Source organism: Pollicipes pollicipes, unplaced genomic scaffold (assembly GCF_011947565.3).
Source record: "Pollicipes pollicipes isolate AB1234 unplaced genomic scaffold, Ppol_2.1 Scaffold_4295;HRSCAF=5057_pilon_pilon_pilon, whole genome shotgun sequence".
Lineage (NCBI taxonomy): Eukaryota > Metazoa > Arthropoda > Thecostraca > Pollicipedomorpha > Pollicipedidae > Pollicipes > Pollicipes pollicipes.
Genome location: NW_023596461.1, coordinates 2,714,395 through 2,741,066, shown reverse-complemented (window position 1 = coordinate 2,741,066; position 26,672 = coordinate 2,714,395). Strand labels below are relative to the sequence as shown.

At 57.1% G+C, this 26,672-nt stretch overlaps 3 protein-coding genes across 4 annotated transcripts in view; 1 reads left to right on the top strand and 2 right to left on the bottom strand.

Annotated features, from left to right (window-relative positions):
• vari (MAGUK p55 subfamily member vari) overlaps window positions 1-12,333 on the top strand; it is a 62,319-nt gene extending 49,986 nt beyond the window's left edge. For both annotated transcript variants that reach the window (XM_037218985.1, XM_037218984.1), the window contains exons 11-14: window positions 9,514-9,645; window positions 9,920-10,125; window positions 10,532-10,603; window positions 10,989-12,333. In XM_037218985.1, coding sequence (XP_037074880.1) covers window positions 9,514-9,645; window positions 9,920-10,125; window positions 10,532-10,603; window positions 10,989-11,165 — 587 coding nt within the window. In that variant the 3' untranslated portion in view covers window positions 11,166-12,333. The remainder of the gene's footprint in view (window positions 1-9,513; window positions 9,646-9,919; window positions 10,126-10,531; window positions 10,604-10,988) is intronic.
• A 428-nt stretch (window positions 12,334-12,761) lies between these two features.
• Window positions 12,762-13,184, bottom strand: LOC119096532 (histone-lysine N-methyltransferase 2D-like). Its single transcript, XM_037219441.1, has one exon. It carries the CDS (start codon window positions 13,182-13,184, stop codon window positions 12,762-12,764), a length of 423 nt encoding a protein of 140 aa, XP_037075336.1.
• A 1,443-nt stretch (window positions 13,185-14,627) lies between these two features.
• Window positions 14,628-25,772, bottom strand: Impbeta11 (importin beta11). Its single transcript, XM_037220030.1, has 10 exons — window positions 25,671-25,772; window positions 21,767-22,097; window positions 20,062-21,287; window positions 19,583-19,769; window positions 19,040-19,198; window positions 18,488-18,652; window positions 17,627-17,852; window positions 16,857-17,049; window positions 16,051-16,351; window positions 14,628-15,283 (listed from the first exon to the last, which is right to left on the bottom strand). Exons 2-10 carry the CDS (start codon window positions 22,076-22,078, stop codon window positions 15,152-15,154), a joined length of 2,901 nt encoding a protein of 966 aa, XP_037075925.1. The 5' UTR covers window positions 22,079-22,097; window positions 25,671-25,772; the 3' UTR covers window positions 14,628-15,151.
• Between the last annotated feature and the right edge of the window lie 900 nt (window positions 25,773-26,672).

Below are 26,672 nucleotides of genomic sequence, written 5' to 3'. Positions count from 1 at the left end.
CTTATATGCGGCGCGCCAGCCGGCCTCGCCGACCCGGCGGCCCCCGGCCGGCCCGCCGGCAGCGGCCCCCGCCGGTGCGCCGCGCCAGCCCTGCCGCCCGGACCTCTGGCGGTCGGTCCAACAGTTGCCGGCGGCACCGCTGGTGGTAGCTGCCACTAATTGTTTGATGTGTGGATTCCATGCAGTGCTGGTGGGCAAGTTTCAGAGAATTCCTTTCTCGGTTTATTTGTTGGTAGAAGGTTGTTGCCGTGGACTTGAATTGCCCGTCATAAGATAGCAGTTGCCAGAACAGGGGAGCGTTGCGATTATACTACCACGTAGATGTCGCAATGCTTTGAAAGAGATTCGTCGCAGGGACTCGCGCCTTCTGTTTTTTTATGTCAAATGCCATATTTCTCACTTACGTATTTCTTACGTGCAGACATCTTAAATGCGTCACTTTCTACTTGTCTGCTGCATAGTTAACAGTCAAAGTTGTTTGAACACCTTTGTAAAACGCTTTGTAATGCCTTCATTTTTTCAACCTTGGTGACAGTCCATGCATATTTCAGTGCTCCGATTCATGACGGCGTACATTTTGGCCCAGATATTCTGAACTGTAGTAAATCAAGATCCATGCTTACTTAAAGATCCATGCTGTTATCAAAGAATTCATCCATCCACCTTGTCCATCCACATACGGGGTTATCAAGCTGTATGCTGTTGTCAGAGCACTGTATTTGATTGAAGGAAGAGAGAGAAGTCCTCAGACCTCTTTAACAGATTCTTTTGTTAGCCGTTTGGCATTGAGGACTTTTGACACGCCACTTCACCTTGCACAGAGCATTTTAGAACGGCTCTAAGCATGGGATCGCACTGAAAAGAAGATTGTGCTATGCTGCATCCGTTGTCATGCCGGCATTCTCGGGAAACGAACTCGCGGATTCCGCGGTGAATGTGCTTCGCGGCAGCCTTATGCACGTGCAGCCCCCCTCCAGCATATGTCTTGTACCCAGCCACTTTGCCCTGTCTGCCACGTAAGTGGCAGCTCTGTTACGTTTGGAAATCTAATATCAAGCTCATGGTTATGAGCCCCAAATTAAGCCCAAGACTGTAGCCTACGCGAGGCTAGGCGAAAGGAGGTAGTGCGCTGCAGGCTGTGTGTTCGCCGCCCGTTCGAGACCGGCAGGCACCGGTCGTGCGGTGCGCACAGACCTCGGTGTGAGGTGGTGTGCGGCTCTCGTGACCGCGCGTCGCAGGATGCCCTCGTGGCCACAGGTCGGCTCAGCGGCGTGTGTGGCGCCTGGAGCGAAATGTCGCATTGCACAAATTACGCTATATTCTAGGTTCGCGCCTGCTTGGTGGTGGCGGTCTTTTTTTGCTGTTGTTTTTTTTACTGGTATTGTATGTTTGCTATATAATATGTTCCGGGGTTTATTAAGATTATGTGAATTAACTGATCTTTGCAATGATGTGCAATGCTGCCATTGTTATTGGCGCAATATGGACCCAGCAGTGGGCGCCGGCCCCCCCCCCCCAAAAAAAAATATTTATATATCCCAAGAAACAGCAGAAAGGTTTCAGGTCATTCAGTCTTGTTATGGGCGTTGCCCCGCGACTGGCCGCGTGGGGTGAGCGGGCGGGTCGGCAGTGCCGGAGCCCTGGGTACTGGCGCATGTGGCGCGGGCCGCAGCTGGCGTGCTGCGCCGCTCCACTTCACCGCGCATGGCTTGTGTTATGGCGGAGTTAGGCGCTCGTCGCTGGTACGTGGCCACAGCCGGTGGCAGCTGTCAAGCTAATCCCATGTAAACGGCCCCGGGTGGTGATTGAGGCAGACCGTCGTTGCGTTGTCATGTCCAGTGTGTAGATTACGCCTGAGGAGCTTAAAGGATGGTCGCTTGAGCGTAAGTGCCGGCATGCTAACTTTCGAGCGTTCATAGGCTCGTAGAGTTGCGAGCGACTTACTCGATTGTCTCGTTTGTTTTGCGGTCGGTAAAGCTCTCATGCTCGGTAAGTATTGCAGCGCGGGGGCGCACGAGCCGCTTTATGCACATCGTCTGTTTGGCATCCGAATTCCTTTGATGAAATGGCGGGGGCCGTAAACCGAAAAAAAAAACGATCGTCCAGGACTGAATTACTGGCATAGGCGAGCAACGTCTGCCATGTTTGTAATTTCAGTAGGTGGGGCGCAGGTATTCTCAGGCAGATACAATTTTTACAGTCACGTGTTCACCATTTTACATGTTCTATTACGTGTGATTTTGTGGTTTATGATACATTTTGTAATATAATACCGGGTTTAAGATTGGATAGTACTTATGAGTACATACATGCTCTGTTCGTTTCCGTTGCGACTTGGGGTGAGTAACATAGCTCGTTATGTTCAGAATGCCGTTAATTGTAGGTGCGGTAATGCCCTCCCCCCCCCCCGCTATTGATATTTTCCTGTTGTCATTGCCACAAACCGTACCATGATATATGCGTGGTAATATCCTTTATAGTAACCAGGCGTGAACAAATATGTACATTGCATTATATGACTGCTGGAATCCGATCAGGGTGTAAATGAACCACACGAGTGGGGCTAAAGGTCAGGCCGCGCTGTTTCTGTTGACGCGTTTACTATGTGGTCGTGAATATTGCACTGCCTGGGAATGAGATTGGCCGTTTTAATTTGATGGTCGCCTGCGGTACAGGATTTCGGTATGCGGCACGCGAATCAAACGCTTGAGGTCAAAAGTTCCCCAGCTTCGGGATCTTCGTTTTAAGACATGTGGTCGGTGTGGCCAGGACTGTGGGCCATGGACTAGGCCATAAAGCCTCGTACAGTGCCGCTCGCCGTCATCCCACCAGTCATCGGGAGACACCGATTCATGTTCCCGGGAGCTCTCACCGAAGCCTCGACGTGTTTGCACGGCCCAGCGGTCTACACGCAGGTCCGGTCTCCCCGGCCGCCGGCCGCGCCGAGCCGCTGCGTGCACGCGCTCCGCCGCCGCCGCTGCAGCGCCGCCGCCGCCGCCGCCGCCGCCAGCGGCGCTGCCGGTTCCGGGAGCCGGGCCCGGCGGCGGTGCTGCTGCGGCCCGCTAATGCGCCGCTGATTGGGCCGGCCGCCAGCGGCTCGGTGACCGGCGGAGGGCGTGAGCTCGGCGCGCCGGCCTCACCCGAGTGCCGGCCTCGGTCCGCCGCGGCGCGCCTGTGGTCACCGCCGCCGCCGGGAGCCACCGCGCCGGAACGGACGCGCGCCTCGCGGTGGCCCCGGGCGGACCGCGCCGGCTGTGATTCATGCAGTCAGAAGGGGCCCATGATTTGAGGCGATGGCAATTCCTGTAATTTGCGTGCGTGATGCGCAGCGTGATTTTGTAGAGGCTAAATGCGGCGTGTTCACACGCTTGTGTGAGCGTTCTGTGATGTATGTGTGCCCCAGGCTTGGGAAATCTCTTCGTTTGACAATCATTGCACTTTCGTGTTATGCATGCTCGTTGGGATGGTCTAGTGGAGGAAACTGGTGATTTTGCACGCCTAGGTACTGGTGCCTCCGAGGAAGCGCCTTGTTGGGCACGCAGCTGATGAGTGGCTTCTACTGCCATGTTTTAAATTGCTCATTTTTCTGTTGGGAGCAGTACGCGTACGCCGATAAAACTGTCTCGTACAGGCTTTAGATTTGTCCAATATCAGGGCAGGTATTTGCGCCCAATTAGGTACTCAGTCTTCAGGCTACACACGACTTGATGCTGCTACGTTCATACCGGCACGTTTTGTCCGTTTTCTTTTCTTTTTTCTTCTGTTTTTACTTATGCCCGTGGCTGTCGGGGCACCCAGAAGCTCCAATTATCGTCATAATCATCATGTCCGTTTTCTGCGACCTGGTCTGCATTCAGTCCGCCGTTGCAGACTCGACCTTAAAGATATGACGCTGGGCGAGATTACTGGTGGCTACCACACCTACTGCGCGGGACTAATGGGAGCGTCTAAGTGGTCCAACTGGCCTTGACCAGCATCATTCAGTCAAGCAGATTTTTCGTGGACAACCGGGAAATGACCAAGGTGTCTGCGGCACGCGATGCGAAATTGGCTCGTACGAGATGAATCACGTAGGGTATAGTTTCAGATTGTGTGAAAGTGTGACTTGTCACATCCCTGGGTGTTGTTTGGCAAGATGAGTTGGGGCTAGGTAGGCCAGGCAGTGAGAAATGGCGAAACCTGCCTGTGAAATACACAAAAAACAGGTTTTTCCTCAGATAGAGAAGACTACGGAGATCGAGCTATGAAATAACGATTTAATTAGGGAGGTAATTATAATGAAAAGGGAGCGTCCCATCTTTGAGGCATATTTCAAAAACATACGCTGGTAAAAACTCAGGACCAGTTGCGTTTGATAATGGCAAAGCTTAAGGAAGACGTAATAAGGACATATATTTTAATTATTGTGCAGTCCAATTTGGACTAATATTAACATCGTAACTTGGACTACAAAATAATTAAAATCTGTTAACACTTGGTAACAGCACTACTCTTTTTTGTCCTTGGTAGCCACAGAATGTATTTCGAGTTCGTGACAGCTGCAGTTGTCACGACCACCGTCGTCATGACATGGGCAGAATCTGCTGAGGACCGTTGCCAGCTGTTGAAGGTTAGAGGTACCACTTCGGAGCTGTTTAAACCCGCACATTGCGGGCCTGCGAACGTAAACCGGGCGCCTCTATTGATGTGAATGACGTCAGCGGAGATGAACGTTTGGCAGTACAGCGTTTGGCAGTACAGCAGTACATGAATGAACAGCGGGCAGTAGGGGTCAGTTACCGAGAAGCGCATTGGTTGAAGTTTTAACCACTGAGTCACTGACTACAGACCATGTGATACTCCCATTCCCAAAGCCAAAGCGCGCCACGAAATAAGTCACTGTTTAAGGCCATAGGGGGGGGGGGGGGGGGGGGCGGGGGGGAAGCAGCCATATTTCCTTGTTTCGTTGAATTCGCGGGGTAGCTTGTTATGCCTTATGTTTGCAGATATTTGTCTCGAAACAGTGTTTCAAGCTTTCTTAGCATTTATTACACAAGCGCTTTGAGGAATTAGTGTGTTGCAAACATTACAGAACACAACCGTTTAAAAGGCAAGAGAGTTGAAATGCAGTACTTTCATGGTAATGAGCAGGGAACAAGTGAGATTTCTCCCGCATGAGCGGGTTCGTCAAATAAAAGTTCTGAGCTTTTCAGAACGATTGCGAGAAAGCTGGTATTACTGGTCAAATTGGACGCGTTTGGTCTAACAACAAGTGTTGAGTACAAAAGGTGAAATACTCCCTTAAGCCTACCCCAAAAGGGCCTTCAAACGAATTTTGTCCAGATTGGACCACTTTTCCCAAGCTTCGGGCCTGGACCCACTCATTCCTAAACAGTTTCATTAACCCAAAGACTATGATCGCTGCAATTTCTGAACTGTGAGGCTCTGTCCTCGCTGCTGGCTCAAAATTGTGCCGCTTTTGGTACGTGTCCGGGCCCTTGTCCTTATTTCACTGGAGCGCCCAACTCCTCCCATTTGGGCGCGGGGCTGCGCTGTAAAACCGACCCGCGCATGTCAGCAGCGGCTCTCCTGATTAAACTTGCGCCCGTGGTGCAGTCGACGGTCCGCCGTTGACGCCAGTCGGGGAGCCTCTCCCCTGCTGACGTCCCGGGCCCGGCAGCTCGCCATAGGAGGCGGGGTGCGGGGTGACGCGATACCTCGCGCGCCGCCTCAGGTCGCCGGGATCATCATATGTCATCCGTCGGCGGCGTGCGCCCGAGGGCCCGCCGGCGGCTCTGACTCCAGCCGCCTGGGGGCCCGGTATCGCACCCGGTGCCGGCGGCCCCGCCCTGCCGGCACCGGCGGCAGCCGTGTCCCGTCTGATTCATAGCCGTCATCGCTCACGTGCCGGACAGCCGGCCCGCTTATGCGCCACTTACGCGGCCCGTATCAGCGGCGGATGGGAGCGCCGCCGCTCGGCCAGCCCGACGCTAACGGGGCGGAACCACGCCGAACGACGCCGGTCGCCCACGGCGTCCTACGAAGCGGCGGGCTGGGGCTTCATCGCATCGCGCAGGACGCGCCGGTCGGCCGTGGAGTCTCCTGTCAGCTGGAGTCAGTTGAGAGGTGCTAATTGGGCGCAACGGCCACACGTGGCGGGTGCGCCCGATCAGCGGGCCTCCCGACATGCCGACGTGGTCTTGCGTTGAGAGACCACGCCCTGTTCTCGGGACCTGGTCTGGTCCTGGTCCCGACGCGTGGTTTCGGCCGGCGGCGCCTGCGCTTTGTCTCGGCGTGTGTCGCGCGCCGGCCGGTCATTTTCCCGCTCGGAGCAAGGGCAAGTATGGGAAGGAACAGAAGCGGCCGTCGTCGAGGGCGGGTTGGTCCATTAGTGGTGGGGCTTGCATGACTCTGAGGCATCACCGGCGGCCTGGTAGGCATTGGTCCGGATACTTGAGACGCGTCCGCAAGGCCAGGCCGGACTTTCATTGGCTTCATGTGTTTTACATTGCCGCCGTAACGAGACGGCAGATCCCTCTCCTCATCCCTCGGACTTGCTTATTGTTAATTAAGGAAACCGCCGACAGACCACAGTATCTCTATTGCAAATGTGACGCCGTGGATGGACACGGACGCGATGCACGTGGTAAGCAAGCTGTGCACGAATGTTCATAGCGCATTGATATGCACAACATGTATGTGCAGGGATGTGCATGCTGGCATGCAGGGTGGTTGGCCTCATGCGCTTTGTTCGTGATGTACAGAAAGGTGATCACGTTCTTGACGGATGGGCGTTTAGCGATCCGGTTAAGATGCACACTTGTGGCTGGCTCGTCAGCTCGTCTGTTGGCATGTTCTCGTGTCATTCTCCTTGTAATAACATCCTCTATTGGCTCCCGCCACCAGATGAATCCTGTCTCATTGTCTTCGTATCTTTCTCCTTGTTTGCCTCCCCCAGTCGCATTTTGCTTACCTGCTCCCTCCCCCGTCTCTTTCGCTTTGCCCCCCCCCCCCCCCGCCCCGTTTTCTCATCTACGCCAGCATACAACTGCAGGGTGCGATTTCCCGTATGCACGTGCCGGACTTTGGGATCAGCGCTATTTAATGCGGCCGGTTTGTAAACTGATCCATGATTTTAAAATCACACTGCTATGTGGCCATCGTAGTCGGTGCGCCCCAAAGCCGAAGTCATTATGATAAAGTCACACTGTTCCCTCTGTTTTCCGTCGTTCCGTTTACTGAAGGGTTCACCGAAGTAATTTCATGCCCACAACATCAATATATATGTTGCTCAGTTATCTGGCAGTGGAAGGCAAAAATGCGGTGCGACTGATTTTGCACTGCGCCCTGAGCTCTTGCTCTGAGTTCGTCCGCCCGCCGTCAGCCGACGGCAGTCGTCCCTCAGCGGGCCTGGCTCCACGTGCCGCCGCCGCCGCCGACACCCTTCAGCGTCCGCCTCGGGCCGCTCTCACTGTTCGCCTCGTCGGACAGTGAGGGCCGTCGGCGGCTCCCGCTGCCCGATGGACTCTCCGACCCTGGGCGCGAGAACTCAGGCCGGCCGGCGGGACGCTGGCGCCGCCCGCACTCCGGCCTAATCGCATTACGTCGCGCGCGGCGGCCGCGCCTCAGCGGCCGGTATGACGTCAGAGCACGGCCAATGGCCGCCTCTCACGGGAGCGTGACGTCAGCGAAGGTCACGCCGCGCGACCTGACCTCTGACCCGGCCGGCCGGACGCGCGGTGCATGCCCGTGTCCGTGGGCGGACGCGCGAACACCCGGAGACAGCCGGTTTGTGCACCGGCTGGAGGCGGCGGCGGCGGCGTTCAGTCTGTGCTCTTCGGCTCTTAACCGGCCCCTTCGCTGATACACGTTCCGTCCCAGCTTGGAATGCTCATTGTCAAGTCCATATTACAATTGGCTGATATAGTACCAACCTGGCCCGTCCCGCGCCGCCCATACGGGGTGTTTCGCAGCACTGTCGAGGCTGCTTTGACGTCTAGGAGATGAGGCGGTCGTCTTCACGAACCGAAGTCGGGGCCGAGGCATTGCACCCTCCCCTCAGGGCGGCGCGACCTGCGCCGATGAGCCGTCTTGACTGTGTCGTCTGTCCCGGCCTGGCCCCCTTCCCACGTGACCACTGCACTCCTGGCCGGCACAGGCGGATCATCACTGGCTGGTCCGGAGAGCCTCCAGAGGCCGCCGCTGCCGCTTGTCGACCAGGTGCTGCCGCCCGCCGCAGGGAGGGCGGCGCGATCTCGGGCCCAGCGTCGTTGTGTTCTGGCCCCGCCGGGTCATGCCAGAGGCCCCGCCGGGTCCCTCTCTAGGCCCCACCTGGTCCCTCTCTAGGCCCACCTGGTCCCTCCCGAGGCCACGCGGGGCCCCGTTTGCGACCCCTGCCGTGTCCCGCCCCAGGTCCCGCCGGGCCCTGCCCCGCCCTCGGGTCCCGTCCGAAGGCTGTGACTGGCGTCGGTCGCCGGCCCGGCCTGGCGCCGCACTCAGTGCAGACGTGTGCGCAGATTGAGGTGCCGCGGGCAGCGGTTCACAGTCGCCTCAGAAGCAAGTGATAACTTATTCTGTTGGTTCGTTTTGTGTCGGTACTTTAGTGACGGCATGAAATGAGCATCTGCGCTCCATTTCACAGTTTTGTTCAAGGTAGAGGTAAATGGGTCTCCGTTTCGTTATAATTTGGCCGCCGTAAAACCCTGCATTTCAATGATTCATGACGCTCGATGACCCAATCAAGTGTCTTTAGTTCATGATACCGTGCTGCCGCCAAGCCTTAAAGCTGGTTGGAGAGCGGGTCCCTTAAAATATGACCAAGGTTCGTCCTCATTTGGCTAACCAAGGTTGGCGCTAAGTCAGTTTATGTGACGGATGGCCCCATTTGGGTGCGGGCAGTCTGAGCGCGGTGTGCCTCTCGATGTCCGAGGACGGTCTCAGCAGCTCGGCCGGGCCGTCATTTGGGCCACTGGCGGTCGTATAAATCCCTTCGGTCGTGATGAAGATGAGCTCCGGCGGTCGTGCCAGACCGTTTCCTTTGTTCCGGCCGGCTGTATTTGCTTGATGATGGCGTTTGACTGTGTCTACAGCTGTCTTCCTTGCTTCACTCCGTTTTAGGCTGGGCTTGAGGATGTAATGAAGTCGATGAAGTGTCGTAAAAAGTCATCGAAGTGGACCATTACCCTTGAAGAAATTTGTACTTGTTCGCGATTACGTGACCAGTCTCTCAGCTTGTCCGTGCCATGAATGTGGAACGTAGTATTATGAAACAAGGTTGGATAAGCGCGGGTCAGTGCGGAAAGATCATCGCTGATCCGGGCTGATCTAACTTTTGGGTCGCGTTGATCAATGCAGGTATCCAGGAACTGTGGTGAATCCAACGACAAATGGAGAAGTAGATTAGAATGGACTGAACCCCGTTGACTTCCACACGAGCTCATCACTGTTGCCCGGCCGACCGAGGGCATGTCATTGTGTCAATGCGTCGGTGTTTGTCTGTTTCTGTTGCGTAGCTCACCGCTCCTGATTCTGCAGACACGTCCCGACCAAGGCGAGAAGACGAGGAAGACGGTCAGGTGTACCACTTCACGTCGCGTGAGGCCATGGAGGAGGACATTCTGAACGTGCATTACCTCGAGTACGGCCAGTTCAACGGACACCTGTACGGTACGTGGGGTGCATCTGAAACGCAAGTCGCAAGCCTCTGGCGGGGGCTTGCCTATGGCCCGCTCTTTGGGAGAGTATTGGTGTCTGCTGGTGCGAATACTTAATTGTCAATGGTTGTTGGGCGACGTGGAGGTGTCCGCCGATCCGTTTCGCAGTCGTCATTTCGTCGGGGTTCCGCGGTGTAGCTGAGCCACCTGATCACCGTGTCGCTTCGCCAGTCTCCCGAACCACTAACTCTCCGGATGTCACTAGCTGCCCATAACCCGCCCACCAGGTACCAAGCTGGACTCGATCCGGGCCGTGATCCGCTCCGGCAAGATGTGCGTGCTCGACTGCAGCCCCGTGTCGCTGAAGACGCTCTACAACTCGGCCGAGTTCCACCCGTACGTGGTGTTTCTGGCGGCGCCGGGCGTCGACGACGTGGAGAAGCTCTACCGCGAGTCGGCCACCACGCTGCGCAACTCGAGCCGCAGTCTTACGGTGAGCGACGCAACCCGCGGCGCCTGGCGGCCCGCGAGTGGAGAACGAGCAGAGGGCGGACGCTGGCTGTGTGCGGCGCCAGGGGCCGCGTCTGGCCAGGCATGACCGAGCATGTGGGTTGTGGTTGGAGTACCGCTTCGGCCGCCGAAGTCCAACCGATCGCGAATGTGCCTGATGACGTGTGTGATCGGCGCAAGCCGCTAGACTCTCGCTTGCATCCTGTAGCCAGTCGACCGAGCCGGGCGGGAACGTTGAAGCCTGACGTTCGTGCATCAGTTTCCCTGTAGAACGACAGCCTCATGGCGTGAAGAGCGCAGCTGCTTGTCTTGCATTGCATCTGTCCGGTGATGCCAGCGGCCGCGCGCCCGACCCTGACCCCGGCCTGACCCCGGCCGCGTGTCCGCAGTTTGACCGCAACAGCGCCCGGTACAGCTCGCGCCGCGGCCGCACGCTCGAGTCACTCAACTCGCTCTACGACGTGAGTACCGCCCCTTTCCTCCCCTCTCCCTCCCCGGCCGCCGAGCCGGCGCGAGAACGGCGCCGGGCGGGAGCCGATCTGATCCGATGCGTGCACTACTGGAGCGCCGCCTGACGAATCATGGGCTCGGTATCCACGCGGCGTGCAAGCTGGCGGCTTGACAGTTTACTCCGTTTTCGCACTCGTGTCAGGTTTCGTCGTCGATTGATATGTGGGCCAGACAGTTCTATTTCGCTCCCCGTCTCGCCAGCGCATCAGCGCTAGAGCGGCCGTGTTTGTTTTATTGGACGCAGGGCGTCGCGCCCCTGAGTACGTGACCTGCCCCCGGCCGCGCGGCGGCGATGCTTGACCCGGAGCTGGGCGATGACGCCGCGCGTGCCCGCAGGAGGAGGACCACCGCCACCAGATGGAGGAGTCGGCGCGGCTGCAGCGCGCCTACGAGAAGTACTTCGATCTGCTGTTGATCAACGAGGACCCGGAAGAGACATACCGGCGCGTGGTTGAGGCCGTCATGGCGCTGGAGACGGAGCCGCAGTGGGTGCCCGTCACGTGGGTGTACTGAGGTGCGGCGCGGGCGGCCGGCAGCCAGACGCAGCGGCTACCTCTGGCCGGTCCGCCGCAGCAAGCGATCCGAAGACCTGACGAGCAAGACTACTTACGCGGAGCGCGGAGCCGAGGCGTGAGCGGACCGCGGCTCGGTGACCGGTCGCCTCCGCCGGGGCGAGTGGGGCCGGCAGGCGGCGGCGGGACGCGAGCGTGTTACCTCGTGCGGGTGGCGGTGTGATGTGCTGGCGGATGAGCGTGAGTGCTCCGGTGCGTGATCGGGGGAGTTGTTGAGTTGTAAGGAGTCTATCGCGACATCGTTGGGAGGGGTTGTGGAGCGTCACTGTCTCTCGTCTTGTCAAAAGACTTGGGAGCAGACGACCTTCATGGGGTGATGACTATTTTTTACCGGGAGGCTTGGTTGTTCAGCGGCTCGGCTGTTCTTTCGTCTCGTTTTTATGCTGGTTATGCCAACAGTCCGCCGGCCACATTGCCGGGATGACTGTGGTATCCATGCGGACTGCATGAGCAACTAGATGACGTCGCTTGTTGCGACTCAACCCTAACGTTGCGCCATTCACACTTTCATTTTCAGCTCCTGTCGTCTCCCTTTTGAACACGTGCTGCGGACATGCGAGAACGGTAGCTAAAGTGGCGGGTGTATGGAGCCAGTACTGTTGGATGAGCTCGCTATTTACAGAATGTTTGTAGAGTTTAGTGGTGTCCGGCAGCGAAAGAGGCGGGGAGGACGAAGCTGTTGCGTCGGCCAGCTGGAGCTGCTGTTTCCTCCCTCGCCATTGCGGGCCTCGGCTGGTATCGTCACCGCCGGGGCAGTGTGTACATTGGCATTCCATCAGTGCGCTTGAACAAGTGTCCAGCTTTATCCCGGTGGTTGGTCGTCCGTCGAATCTCCCGCGCGCTTGGTCGCGCGCGCGTCTCGGTCACCTTTCTGTTTCCTCTCCTGACCGGGCGCGCGCGCGGAGCGAACCACCGTCTCGGACGGCTCGGTCCGCCGCCGTTCCCCTGAAACTGCCCGTCTTGGGAGGCGCCGACGTTTGCGCATGCGCGGACGAGCGTCTCGCGATCCGTCCAGCGGGCTCGCCGCTCAGCTCCGCTTGTGTTCAGAGAGCGTGGGCCCGGCGCCGTCCGGGCGGCTGAGAGCCGTGCGAATACATGGGAGCGGAGCGGAGACTGTGTCGTCGCCGGGCTTACGGGCATGGAAGGCGAATTGCTGAGTCGGCGGTGATGGCAGTAGGCAATAAATCACGTCCGAGGGGTTGTGGATATGTGCGGGCATTTGGGGATGACTCATTGGACCTGTCCCGGCCGCGGACGTGAGCCGGCTGGCCAATGGCGTGGCGCGAGGTAGCGACGCCAGCAAACAAACAAGTAGATTTATACTGGTAGAGATGTCACCCGAACTTATCTAATCCAACGACACCGAAACGCGCTATATGTATTCTCCCGATGGGTCAAAATACATGTGGCCGTGATGGGTAGACCGTCAGTTCCCAAGCGCCATCTAGTTACCAAATGATGCTCATGCTCAATGTTCCTCCGTTGAGGGACAGGCACGGGCACCAGGTAGTCAAGGACAGGCACGGGCACCAGGTGGTCACGGACAGGCACGGGCAGGCGCGGGCACCAGGTGGTCACGGGCAGGCGCGGGCACCAGGTGGTCACGGACAGGCACGGGCATCAGGTGGTCACGGGCAGGCGCGGGCACCAGGTGGTCACGGGCAGGCGCGGGCACCAGGTGGTCACGGACAGGCACGGGCACCAGGTGGTCACGGACAGGCACGGGCATCAGGTGGTCACGGGCAGGCGCGGGCACCAGGTGGTCACGGGCAGGCGCGGGCACCAGGTGGTCACGGGCAGGCGCGGGCACCAGGTGGTCACGGGCAGGCGCGGGCACCAGGTGGTCACGGACAGGCACGGGCATCAGGTGGTCACGGGCAGGCGCGGGCACCAGGTGACCACGGGCAGGCACGGGCACTAGGAGCGACCGTGTCGTGGTGCTCCATGCCACGTTATACATCCCTCGGTGCCTTCACTTTGCAGGCAGTGCTAGTGTACAGCTTAAGTCCTGGACGCCACACGCCCAGAGCAGTCGGCACGTCCTCCAGCTCAAATAATCACCTCAGGGCCCGCCGTCGGTGCTCCGTTGTATTGACGTTCCAATTAGCACGGCACGACTAACGCAGCCTCCGCCCGCCGCGTCCGGCAGCCAGCCGACGGGAGCGTGCCCGTTGAGCCGCTCCCAGTTACAGTAAGCTGCATGCCTGGCTTGGCTGTGCTGCGGGCCTGACGGATCGGTTGCGTCTGGTGATTGGGGCAGCTTCGGTCTTTACCCTTGATTAACGAGCATTTACGTCCATCAGCTGCATGTATTACACGCTTGCCCATGCAACTATACACACTTACGCTTCCCAGTCCACTGAAATGCAGCGCTGAGCAGCCCCGGTTCTCTGAGACCAGGGTGGTCCGCTCGGCTATCGGGGACAAGCAGGCGTGAAGCTGGACAAGCAGACCCAGGTGAGCGACTACGGAAGGCGGTAGAAAACAGCAAATGGACGCCGCCGATTCTGGCTGCTCCGAAAACGGGTCGTCTCTGATATGTGGCCGGCGACTATCGTTTAGCACCAAAAGGGTTGTCACGGATCAGTAGTCGTGTCTTGTAAAGAGTGGCTGAAGTCAAAACCGTTGAAGGCCACCTTTGGTTGCATTGATATGGAATGTCACACAAACAACCATCGTAAAGATGCACGGCATATCCAACTCTGCTGTTACCAGTGAGCTTTACGTGGGACTACCTTCTGTCTTCAACAGAAAGTCTCAGGCCGTGTCTCGTCTCTGTGTGGCTTTCTGTGGGGTGCGCGCACATGTCCAAAAATCGTTTCGACAGGCAAAAAGAAAGGCCTCTATGATGACCAAAGTCGCTCGCGTTTTGTTCCATTGTCGTGCTGTTGCCCACGTTACCAGACGTGCATCCCCAGCGGAACTGACGTTCGGTCGTCAGTGACGAGTCCCGCTCGACGTGTAGAACAAGAGCTAGGGGAGACGCCACGACCAGCAGGCCGAACAGTCGGCAGTAAACAACCCCGCTCTATGTACGGGGCCAGAGCTGGGGGAGAAGGCCGGACGAAGACGGTGCATGGATGAAAATCAGGTAGAAATCCGGGACGAACCCTGTCGGCTTTTTCCGAACAGTGCTCAGTACACCGTCTGAACACTATGTCCGCATGTTTTCGGATTCGATCGAGATTGCGGTGATTACTTGGTTTACCGCAGCTGTGTTACAAATGCAAACTGATTGCACCCGATGTTGTTTCAGACTTAGACTCGATGTTGCATAGTGTGTCTGTAGTCTAAACATCTCGCGTGTTCTTAAACTGAGATCAGATATAAGCCGTTCTTTACGAAAAGTCGTACACATCCCAAATAGGCAGTCATTGACAAACGACAGCTTGAAAATATCGTGGTTAGATTTTATTTTCAGCATATCTGAAGAAGCATGACAAACGAAGTTTGGATACAAGCGTGACGGGGCAAATAAATCATGTCCCAAAAAACTCGGCACCCTCTAAGGCGTGCATCAACTATCATCGCCTCCCGCACTTCCTCCATTCGTGTCATGCACACTGCACTTCTGCCGACATTCCGTCCTCAGTGCCGACCGCGGCGCTTCGCCACAGCACATCTCCCGCCGCCGCCGGTCGGACATCTCATACAACGGCCATCACAGGGGGCACGGCCGCGCCAGACAGCGCGCGCCAAAACAACGCCGCTTCCCGGAGGAAGAGAATCCTGAGCGTAACACATACACGGAACCCGCCGAGTCGTTCAGCTCCTCACCGCGGCGCGCGCGACTGGAAGCAAGCGGGCGCCAGATCACAGCTCCCAACATGGCGGGCGCGCGGCGGACGGCCGCGGCACGACGACACCACAGCACACTCAAGCAGCCAGCGGGACAAAACAGGCGCGGCGCGGCCCCGGCGGCGCCGCTCACAACTGCACGTACTCCCTGAGCTGTTGCGCAGTCTCGACGTCGACGTCGGCGGCCAGCTCCGCGTAACGCCGCTCGCCGACAGCCGCCAGCATCTCACGCAGCCGCGTCTGCAGCACGTCCCGAAGCACCTGGCGGACCGGGCAGGGGCGGTCACGGTCAGGGAGTGGTGGTCAAAATCAGGGAGGGCAGTGCCGCATGGCAGAGGCGGTCTTGGAAGGGCAGAGGCCCAGAGATGGCCAATGACGACGGGAAAGAGGAAAATGTCTAACTCAAGGAAACCTTAGGGCACGGCCGGACAGTTCAACAAGCTATATATATATATATATATATATATATATATATATATATATATATATATATATCGCGAGTTAACCAAGTTCCGAATGTAGATAAGTTAGTAGTGGTAGCCATATTCCTCGGAGAAAAACCAGAATGGAGATATAGATACGGCGACGTATCGGCAAAATGCCTGTATCGAAACGAACAGCGGAAGTCTTCTTAAGACTTTCCTGGTCCTGGACACTGAAGACTGTCTTCTGTCTACAGGAGACTTCTGCTATTTGTTTTGATAAAGGCGTGTTTCAGAAATATCAACGCATCTATATCTCAGTTCTCCTGGTTTTTCTCCGAGGAATAAGGTTTTTGCTACCGTATTATCTATGTGCATAATATTCCTCACAAATGAGCGTAACAACTTAAGTTCCGAATGCCTGAAGTAGCTCGACACCAATAAAAACAGACATCATCAGCACCGAGTGTGGACAGGGCCGGTGGCCGTCAGCACCCGAGCGCGAGCTGCGCCAGAGGTCAGCATAGTGCCTGCGCATGGACGGGGCCACCAGCACCCGGGTACGGTCGGGGTCCGTGCAGCCCCCCGCGCGCGGCAGCGCAGTACCTGCGTGTGCACGGGGTCGGTGGCGGTAAGCGCGCGGCGCCGCACGTCATGCGCCGTCTCGTACTCGGGCTCCGAGTCGGCGGCCAGCTGCTCGGGCCCGCTGACCACCAGCGTGTCGCCGCCGCCGTCCGGCCGGCTCACGTCGTGCAGCGTCTCCACCACGTTCAGCAGCAGCGGGTTGATGCGGCCGGCCACCGGCGGCGAGGCGGCCGGCAGCAGCGAGCACAGCGCCAGCGCTAGCAGCTTGCGCCGCTCCACCGGCGTCACCAGCGGCATCTTGTCCAGCCACACCTCCAGCAGCCTGGGCGGACGCGACGGGCGCGGTCACCGGGGGCGGGCTCTCCGGCCACGCAGCCCGCGGGCTGGGGCGGGGCAAACGCCGACAGTGGATGCACGACACACACCGTCCGGCCACACTTCCAGCAGTCCTGGGGTCTGACCCGCAGCATCAGCACCCAGACAAATAACGACGGCACCCCCCGCTGAGGAGACGACACGCCGCAGGGTCAACAAATCTCGTCATCAGTGTCTACCCTTGGAGGGCTTTTCAAGACAGCCCTAACGCGATGAGATTCCAGGACAAACAGTCCAAAAGGTCGAAATCTTGCTGCGCAAACGTCATGTCAACCAACTTTGCGCCAGCACTACCATTTCTACAACTTCCAACCTAAACTTAAGTACCAATGAGCTAGTCTCTTGTCAGCGGGAGGACACGCCCACAAAGATAGTCACACCCAGATGGCTCCCTCCACCCTCTGAGGCAGACGGCACACGTCCGCCGGCCAGCGCCAGTCTCGTCTGCTGACCCGCTGAAGAGGATGGCGTCCGTGCTGCCGCTGCCGGCCGCCACCGTGGCCAGCAGCTGGCCGAACAGCGCCGGCGCCACCAGCAGCAGGCGCGCCAGCAGGCTCAGGTGCATCGCCATCACCATGGGGTAGGGCTCGCCGGACGCGGCCGCCTCCAGCACGGCCGGCAGCAGGCCCGAGAACAGGCTGACGGCTGTGGACGCGGCGCCGCCCGTCACACAGGCGGCCAGCGCCGGCGGCGCGGCGAGGTACGCTTACCGGGATGGGGCGCCAAAAAAGTCACTTCCACATTTTCGTTTTACCTTGTCAGGACAAGCCCTCTTGTTGAGCCCTTAACGTCACGGCCTTGCGAAACTACTGCAGTGCACATCTGACATTCGAAAAAGGAACACCGAATGAATTGGAGAAATAATGAGCACCTTTCACAGATTTCACTCGGACGATTTTTCGCCAGACATAATCGCTCTGAGCATTGTAGAAGCTGAGCAGAATAGCCGCCGATTCCGTCGGCCCAGTGCGACCATGACACACTCCACAGCGGTCTCGGAGGGAGGCACAGTAAAATGATGAAAGCCCACAAGCACCACACACAGTGTTCTGAAGGCCATCATAACGTCGCATTCGTGCGGGACGCCGGCCAAACCGTGCCCACAACTCCGCCCTACTGCCCAATCCGGCCGCAGGGCGAGCGTCCCATGCTCCCTGCCCGGGTGTGGTCCTGTAGGTGCGCTGCCCGACCTCGCCGGTCGGCCCCCGCGGCGCGCGCTCACCGGTTTCGGGTGCCGCCCTGAAGGCGCACTCCACGAGCCGCAGCACCATGACCACGCCCTCGGGCTTCATCTCGGGCAGCAGGCTGCGACAGGCGGCGGCCAGCGTGGCGCCGTGGCGCGCCAGGAACGCCGCCGGCGCCAGCAGCACATACGCCTGGCTGATGGCGAATGCCGCCTGCAACGTCTCCGTGCCCAGCTCGAACAGCGGCACCAGCTGCGCGTACAGCTGCCGGCAGCCACGTGGCACGGGTCAGATTGGTCAGAAGGGGGTCAGACTGGGTCGGACAGGGTCGGACAGGGCCAGACGGGGTCAGACGGGGTCGGATGGGGGTCAACGGGTCAAACGAGACTCAGACGGGTCAGACGAGGGCCCAACGGGAGTCAGACGAGGGTCCGACGGGGGTCAGAAGGGCATCAGGCGAGGTCAGACGGGTCGGACGAGGATCAGACGGGCCAGACAAGAGTCAAACCAGGGTCAGACGAGGGTCAGACTGGCCAGACAAGTCAAACGAGGGTCAGACGAGGGTCAAACGGGTCAGCCGAAGGTCAGACGGGTCAGCCCAAGGTCGGGCGAGGTCAGCCGGCACCGGCTTTGGCAGCCGTTGGTGCGGGCCAGACGGCATCAGGACAGGTAAACACCACTCAAACAACATCAGCTGGGTGTGTAGCTGCCGGCGCACACAAGTATGCGCTCGGCAGCGCACGATAACAGAGCATGCAACGACACAAGAACCCCCGCGTAGCATCCGTATGCAGGTTAGACGCCGCCACAGCCGGACGCGGCCGTTAAGGGGTCGACGCCGTCATGACCGACACGTAGAGAACCGACAGCACAACCGCGGCTCCGACGGCGACGCGCACCTCCATGAACTGCGGGTGCATTTGGGTGGCGTTCTCGACGGTGGCCTGCCAGAGGGCCAGGCCGTCCTCCATCAGGTAGACGTGTGCGTCGCTGGACAGGTCGGTGCTCAGGTGGATGACGGGCGTCAGCAGCGGGTACAGCCGCACGCTGTCCGGCCCCAGGCCCTGCAGGCGCGGACGGTCGTGTCACACACTGGCCGGTCCTACCCGCTGCGACGATAGACAACGCTGTGCCAGCCACTCGGCGGAGGGAGGGCAGGATGAAACGCTGGCGCGTTCCAGCCCAGGGGGCGCCAGTGTACCGGAAAACCGCCGGGCCCGTGACGCGAAGGAACATAATATGCCTTCAACCTCTGCCAGACCACAAGTCACCGCAGTACGAGGGCCTCTCCCAGCCACTGGAGGCTAGGGGCAGCAGGACAGATCCGAAATGTGAGAGAAGACACACTGCCACTGATGTATGGAGGCTCTCAAGCGACATTTGACAGGTTTGCTCAATGACAGCAGTGACCATCCTCCACACACCGCATGGGATATTGACCCGGCGCTGACCTGGACCAGGTGTATCAGCGTGGAGAGGATGACGACGCGCAGCATGTTGTGCGCGGCCGAGTCGTCCCAGAGCGCCGGCAGGTAGGAGATGAGGTCGTCGCAGTATGGTCGGATGGCCGAGTCTAGGCGCTCGATCACAAACGACAGCACGTTCAGGACCTGCCCGACACACGCACCCCAGCGTGACGTGCCGACGGAAGGCGGAGAGGTGCCGCCGCTTGGTGACAGGGCAGCCAGCCAGTCCTCCAGTCAACCGGCGCCTACGCATCACTTGTAACCGGATCTGAGCCGGAGGATCAAAATACACCACTGAGCCTCCTTCGCCGCCATGTGCCACTACGCCTCTCACATACTGACCTTTTCGGAGCCGGTATATGGATATTTATCCATAAGTACTGGGATTAGACTTCGGATTGGATTAGACAGGCCCGCGGGACCACCGCTGATTCTCGGGTCGTATCCCACTGACATGGGACCCAACCGGTACAAACACCTCAGTGTCAGGCAGGCGCCGCGCCAGTCTGCGCCAGGACAATCGCCCACCTGCATTTTCGTGTCGCACTCCTTGGCCTCCTGCAGCAACCGGAACAGCTGGCTGAAGCAGTCCGACAGGAACGGCATGAAGGTCTCCGGGCAGAACTCGAAGTCGTCGACGGCGTCCTTGAGGGTCTGTGCGGCGGCCAGGCGGACGACCAGGTCCTCCTCGTGCTTCAGCAGCTCCGTCACCGCCCTGGCGCCGCCGGCGGACGGTCAGAGGGCACGCGGAGCGTAGGGTAGGCGCGCGCAGACGCGGCCGGGGCAGCGCCAGCGGCCGCGTGAACAAAGTCGGGTGATCGTGATAGCGGCCAGTCGCGGCGGTCTACATGACAGAGCAGCCAGTCCAGCAGCGCTACCAGCCCCGACGGCATCGGGACACCAGGGAGCGCGCCTGCTCGACTGGCCTCTCCCACTCAACGCCGAAGTGTCCGCATCGTACAGCGATCCCGGTCTCACGCGTGCCGGCGGTGCCGCCCGCCGCTCACCTGTACACGTCCGGGCGGAGGCGGGCCGACAGCTTGACGCCGACCCAGCGGCCGATGAGCCAGATGACGCGGCGGCGCACCACGCGGTAGTTGGACTCCTTGATGGCCAACTCCTGCAGGAGGCCGGACGTCAGCCAGCGGTCGAAGTCCACCTCGTCGTACAGGTCGAAGGCGGCCATGCCGACGGCGCTGTAGACGGCCTCGCGCGCCAGCGCCTGACTCAGCTCGGTCGAGGCCGGCGCCGCCAGCGTGCGCTCTAGCATGGCCAGCAGCACGGGCGCCAGCTGCTGCTGGTACTGGCGGAACAACGCCACAAACAGGCACTGCGTGCAGGGGCGCAGCGAGTAGCGCCACGACTCGCCGGTGTCCTCGCACACGTAGCCCTCGGGGTCGGCGTCCCAGGCGCGCAAGTCGTCGGCCGTGAGCGGGAAGAACTGCGTCACCAGGTGGCGGCACATCTGCTCCAGCGGCTGACTGCTGAAGAACTCGCTCTTGATGCGGTGCGCCTCGAGCGTCTGCGGCTCACTCGTGTCAGACGGGTCCTTGGGCGGCCGGTACTCGGTGCACAGCAGCACTGCCTTGATCAGGTTCAGGCACTGGATGGTGAAGCGCTCGAACAGCAGGCCCTCGCCACGCTCGGTGAACACGTACACGGCGCAGAACTCGAGCGTCGGCCGGATCAGCGCCACGAACGAGAACGGGTGGTTCTCGATCGTGTCGGCCAGCACTTTGGTGTGCAACACGGCGTACTTCTCGGCCAGCGCCAGCGGCTGGCCGGCCTGCTGCAGCGAGCGGCGCAGCTCCAGCGCCTGCCGACAGCGCTCGAACACGGCGCCGAGCAGCGCCTGGGCGTCGGCCGACTCATGCGGCCGCCGGCAGCCGTGCACAGTCAGCCGCCGCAGCGTCTTCAGCGCCAGCCGCGCGCGCTCCAGGTTCATCTGCGCGTCGGTCGGCGCCGCCAGGCTGGCCTCGTGCAGCCGCTGCCAGGCGGCCAGCAGCGGCGGCATGACGACCGCCGCCAGCTCGTGGAACGCGCGCCGGTCGGCCGTCAGCCGCTTGGAGGCGAGCGTCTTGACCACGTGGTGGAGCGTGAGCAGGGCGCGGTGCGAGGCCAGCGGCTCGCCGCCGAGCGCCAGCGTCATCAGCGACGGCACCAGCTCCGGCCACTCGCGCGGACAGTCGAACCGCGCCACGCGCGAGATCAGCACCGCGATCTGCGTGGCCACCTGCCGACATGGGAGGCGTGACCAGCGGCCGCGGCGCTGCGCTCACGCCGCGGCGTCCGAACATGGCTGGACGCCGCCGGCCGGGATATGGCCGCTTCGGTGGCGAATCAGGGCCGAGAGCAGCGGGACGGATGCACAGATGAACAGAGAGATCATGATGATGATGATGACTGGGATTTTAGAGCACGCCGGCTACGATGGCCATTTCGAGCCCTTAGAAAACAGGGGGAAACGCAGATGTTCCCACAACCCATAGCAACCCATCAAAAAGGAGCTGACGTCATGCAAGCGTGGTTACGATTCAACATCTGTTGACAAGACAGCTTTTTAACACACCAACAAAAATACCGTACTGAACTTTAAAACCCACTGCTGGGCAGCAAAGCGTGCGCCCACCACCCGCTGCGCGATGACCAGCGAACGGGCACCGGGGCGGCGACGGTGGCCGAGCGCCGGGCCGGGCCGAGCGCGCGCCGCACCTGGTGGACGGGCTCGCCAAGGCAGCTGAGCAGCGTGCCGCGGATCTCGGGCCGCTCCGACTCCGGGATGCAGTTGCGGGCCGTCTTGCGCCAGTACATGTCGACGCCGTTCTTAAAGTAAAGCACGGCCATCCAGCGGACGTTGACGGCGATCTGGGCGTCGGCGGCCAGCCGCAGCAGCACCGTGTAGAAGCCGGGCTGCGTCTCCCACTGGGCGAGCTGCGCCTCGGCCGGCTTCAGGTCGGACACCGACTGGCTGGCCGCCGCCGTCAGCGCCTGGAGCACGGCCGCCCGCTCCGCATCCAGCGCCATCCCTGGAGAGATGCCGACACTGCCGTGCGGGAGATGGCAGCCGTCAGGTGGGATTAGACCCAACAGTGATTTGGTCTGCTTAAACTGGTGCTGCAGTGGCACTGAGTTGAGTACTTGCCCAGCGCAGCCTGGTCTGAAGGCACTGGCTCTACAAAACATGTGGTCAAGTTCTGAGTATACAGTTCAACCCAGGCCTGCTGGCACAAAACAGGGACATACACTGTGCAGCACAATCCTGTGGTATGTCATGATTCACAGCATTTAATCCTGAAGTTGCTGCCCTTTGCATGACATCAAAATCTAAAAACCCCTGGCCGGCCTCAAATGCAGCAGCTGCTACCCCCTGCCTGCAAAAACTTGCAATCAATTTCACAACCAAGATAATATTTTTGAAACCAACCATTCATGTGACCCTCTATTCAGGCATTCATCTTTGCTTAAACCCTGACCCACCTAAAAACTAGAGTAATCTAAGTGCCTTGCCTATTCCCACATACATGGATCAAAGTGCGACACAGGCTATTTCAAAATGCATGCTTGTGGTGTGGCAGATGATCTGGAAGACCTCACCACTAAACTAGCAAAGATTCACAACACAGCTGGATGTAACAACTGATAATCTTGGGTGTACAGAACTTCGTGAGATCTCCATATCAGCCACCCAATCCCTTAGTAAAGCAGCAGACTCAGTTTGCTGTGATGGGACACTGTTCAGTGAGCTGCTGTCCCCTGAGGCCTGCCAAGATCCAGGCCATTTAACCTGATGTTGCCTACATTGGCATGAAGGCCACTGCTGGCTGCATGGTGATCTCCCATCCCACATATCACAATCATCTGGCCAGAAGCATCTTTGGGACTTCAGGCCATGGAGAGCTAGTCAATGCTGAGAGTATGTTGGGCAAAAGCTGAATTTTAGCTTTGGACCCTAGTTGATCAGGATCCTTAATGAAATGCAAACTGAGGACACCAATGAAAGCATGTATCCAAATACATCTACATGATGAGCCAATATGGTGAATTGTGACAAAAGTGGCAACTCCATTTGGTGGCAAAATAGCTGATATGCATTGCTACAGCTCAAGCCAACCAGGATTCTCATGTAGCACCCCTCTCATCCAGTGTCAATCATTTCCCAAATGTGTTGAGTCCATTCCTAAAATGAAGGCATCATAAGTCCTCCATAATGTGCAGGTATCTAAGCCCCTGCTGGGCTGAAATGAATGTTTAGAAACATAACACCAATACACAGGAATAATGAGCTGACAGATTCTGCTTTTGAACATGAAATGACCTGGACCACCAATGATGACCAACTATCAAATGGTATAGATTCAAGCTGTACTGCATGTATGAGGGGCTTTTTGATTGGTTGCATATTACAGGAAGCAAATCTGATATACAGTCCAATAAGATCACATATTTACAGGCCTCAGCATGTTCAACAGGATCTGAAAGCTCATGTTAGAGGAACAACTTGTGCTTGGGTAATAGGACAAAACATTGATTTAGAAGTGCTTTGGAAATATGCTGTGAAATATGAACATCTTGGCCCAATGACGAGAAAGAAAAGAGAAGAGGGTAGGCAATGCACCAGCCTGCAACCCATGCTGCATTGGCTTTAAGCAGCCTTCATACCCTCTACTTCAAGAGAACTGTTTTACAGCCAGATATTCTCACTATCTGCCATGGTTGTGCCAATGTATTCACCAAACTGTGCTATACAATGAAGGCCAAAAGCTCCTAGCTCACATTGGTGCTGCCCTACTTCCTACAGCACCTTCAAGACTACATGCTGGACAATAGCATCATGCTCTTCAAAATAAAGTTCAGACTGAACATGACAAAATGGGAAACAATCCAGTCCCAAGCAATGCACTTGTACCATTGCCAAACATACCACAACAAATCTGAACCATTTGCTGCTATTGATGTAAGAAAACTGTGAAAATGCTTGCCAACCCTCCTACAAAATGCATCACAGCCTTCTGTGTAACTGAGCAGCCATGCTGCTCTTTGAGCTCAATCATACTTTGAGCCACCTGATGTTCTATGGGCTTCCAGCATAGGCTAGCAGTAGTTCCAGTAATGTCTGAGTCCCTCATATTCTTGGAATCCCAAAACCCTACTGGGCCTTATGATGCTTGAAGGTCCTAATGCTTTTAGGCTTCTCTGAAGTTATCTGTTGTCCCTAGCGCTTCTGGGGCCAACTATTGTTCTTTAGCCCACTCCAGAGGTGCAGCCAGATGGGATTGGGCTATTAGGCTAAAATTATCTTACTGCAGTAGTAAAAAATGTTTCTTTTGGTTGCCTTAAGATGAGTGCTGACCAAGTTCATACCAAACTGTTATTGTAAGAAAAGCCTGGTCACCAGTCTGCAATTCATGGAACCCATGCCAATGAGGTATCTGGGGCAGACAGAATCATGCCCCAAAGTAGGATGGTAAGCTGGACCTATTTGGGGCAGAGATTGTTAACACTACTTACACCAAAATATAAGTATCATGATATTCAGTCACTTTTCATCATATCCATCTTATGTAACATCATGTATGACATCCCACACTGAATCTACCCATAATTTGACTGCTTGCTTACTGCACCAGGAGCCTGACAAGACCAGGCCTTGTGGCCCTTTATAATTCCTGATTACCATACAGTAGGGTAAGATAAGGTATGTTCTAGACCATGTTATGATGTCCTCAATACCAATATTCAATAATGGCTGCCCCATAATTTGAATAAGCTACCAAAAATTAGAAGTTAGGCCCCACCTCTGTCACAAGATCTTGTTAAAATCTGCCCTGGTTTACAGGCTGGCCTGACAACACCAATTCTCCACACCTCCTTGCTTCCTTCCTATTCCAACTTCTTTTTGCAATGCATGTCCAAAGATAGTGCAATTTCTGAAGAATAGGATAATTGGAAGAAGTCACTGAGGGTAACTTGGCTGGCAAATAATCCTGGGTAATTACCTGGGAAGTATTCCAGAAAATTTTCAGGGCATAGTCAGAAAACTTTCAGAGCATGGCCATGATGAAGAATCTTTTATCACTATGCATAACTATGACCATTTGATGTGTATGACACATGGTAGAAGAAACTGAGGATTATTAACAGATCTGCTGAAAGTAGAGAATCTTTGTGAATGATTTTAAGAAATAATTGGTAATTTTCCCTCTGCTAAGCACACACCAAGGGTGGTTCCTATCCTATCCTAGACAGTTTGAGAAGCTGGAGTCCTTGCAACTTTGACCCAAGCCCCGGGGGCAGGCCCAGAACACCACCTTGTGGTGAACCAGCCCAAGCTCACAGTCAACATCAGTGTCTTACTTTTTCAAAGCTTATTGGATTTTTCTTATCAAGTACATCATGGAGAATTTTAGAGTATATTTCTCTTATTTTTAGAACCGTGATTAGATTTCCTTCCGTCATTTCCGGGTCATTTTTTGGCCCCGCCGAGAACATTTGGGGGAAGCCGACCCCCTTTCTGTGCATTTCAACATCAATTTTAACTATTTTTCCTCACTGTGTTACTCGACGCATTTTGCAAAGCTATGTCCCTTACCACAGCAAAGCGTTAAAGCAAACTCACATTAGCTTGTTCGACAACACGGCCCACGCAAAGCCCACCCACCAAAAATTCGCGGACAACGTTGATAAATGGTCTTTGCAGATAACCAGAATTTCTTACGGAATTTACAATAGCACCGTCAAGGCCGTGAAAGGAAGGTAAAGCCGTCCGGTGATCCCGGCTTCATCTTCGCCTAGCGTAACATGACGTCACTGATGTTGAGACTTCAATGCGCAACGGGCCGCTATATGCGGGATATGGTTGGATGAACAAACGCTCGTTCATCAACCCTTAATTCACCTAATATATACAACTTTGGTGTCTGTTGGTAAAGGGAAGACAAATAAGATCGTGGAACTACTATCAAACAAGAAACAGAAGAGACTGAGAACATAATTCCGCTATCCCACTCGGGGCGTGTTCGGCTGAGGGTAAATTAGCCAACAAATGGTTATTTCTCCTGCAATCATTCCCGGGGACGCTCTATTTACGTTCGACAGATCCAGACAAAATCTCCCAGATTCGTAGCACATGCGCCATGCACGGTCACTGGTCATAGCCATGCACAGAGAGAAAAATTATCCGTCCTGACAATGCTCAGAAAATTTTCCGGGGTTCTTACGCGGTACGGAAAGTTAAATGAGATGATTTTCCGTATCGGCAGTGTCAAACGCCTTACTGGAATTTTTTCCCAGCATTCCGAATAGTTTTCCAAGGGTATCTGCCGGCCTAGCGCGCCCATGGTCTCTGAGATCATTACATGCAAGCGTCAAGGCACATTGGTCGGCGCTCCGTGCGTGATGACCGTTGGGCGGGGCGAATGCTTGCTTGTTGGCGAGGTATGTGGATAGACGTCAGCATCGTGGTCGGATGGAGCCGTCTAGTGCCGTTCCGGTGTCCTCGGCGACGCGCCTGAGTGGAGTGCTAACTGAGCTTGGGGTGTTATTGTTGCTGCACGGCGGGTGAGGGGCGTCAATGTCCGAGAATTTGACGATTTATTCAGCGATTTTTTTCAGCAACGAG

What these genes read in the sequence shown, in the direction of transcription:
- LOC119096532 (XM_037219441.1), bottom strand. Translation starts at nt 13,184, where the DNA reads ATGTATAACGTGGCATGGAGCACCACGACACGGTCGCTCCTAGTGCCC.
- Impbeta11 (XM_037220030.1), bottom strand. Translation starts at nt 22,078, where the DNA reads ATGGCGCTGGATGCGGAGCGGGCGGCCGTGCTCCAGGCGCTGACGGCG. An exon ending in CGCTGATACACCTGGTCCAG is followed by an intron (nt 18,653 to 19,039) that starts GTCAGCGCCGGG and finishes CCGCGCCTGCAG; the next exon opens with GGCCTGGGGCCGGACAGCGT. An exon ending in CAGGGCGGCACCCGAAACCG is followed by an intron (nt 17,050 to 17,626) that starts GTGAGCGCGCGC and finishes CCGCGTCCACAG; the next exon opens with CCGTCAGCCTGTTCTCGGGC.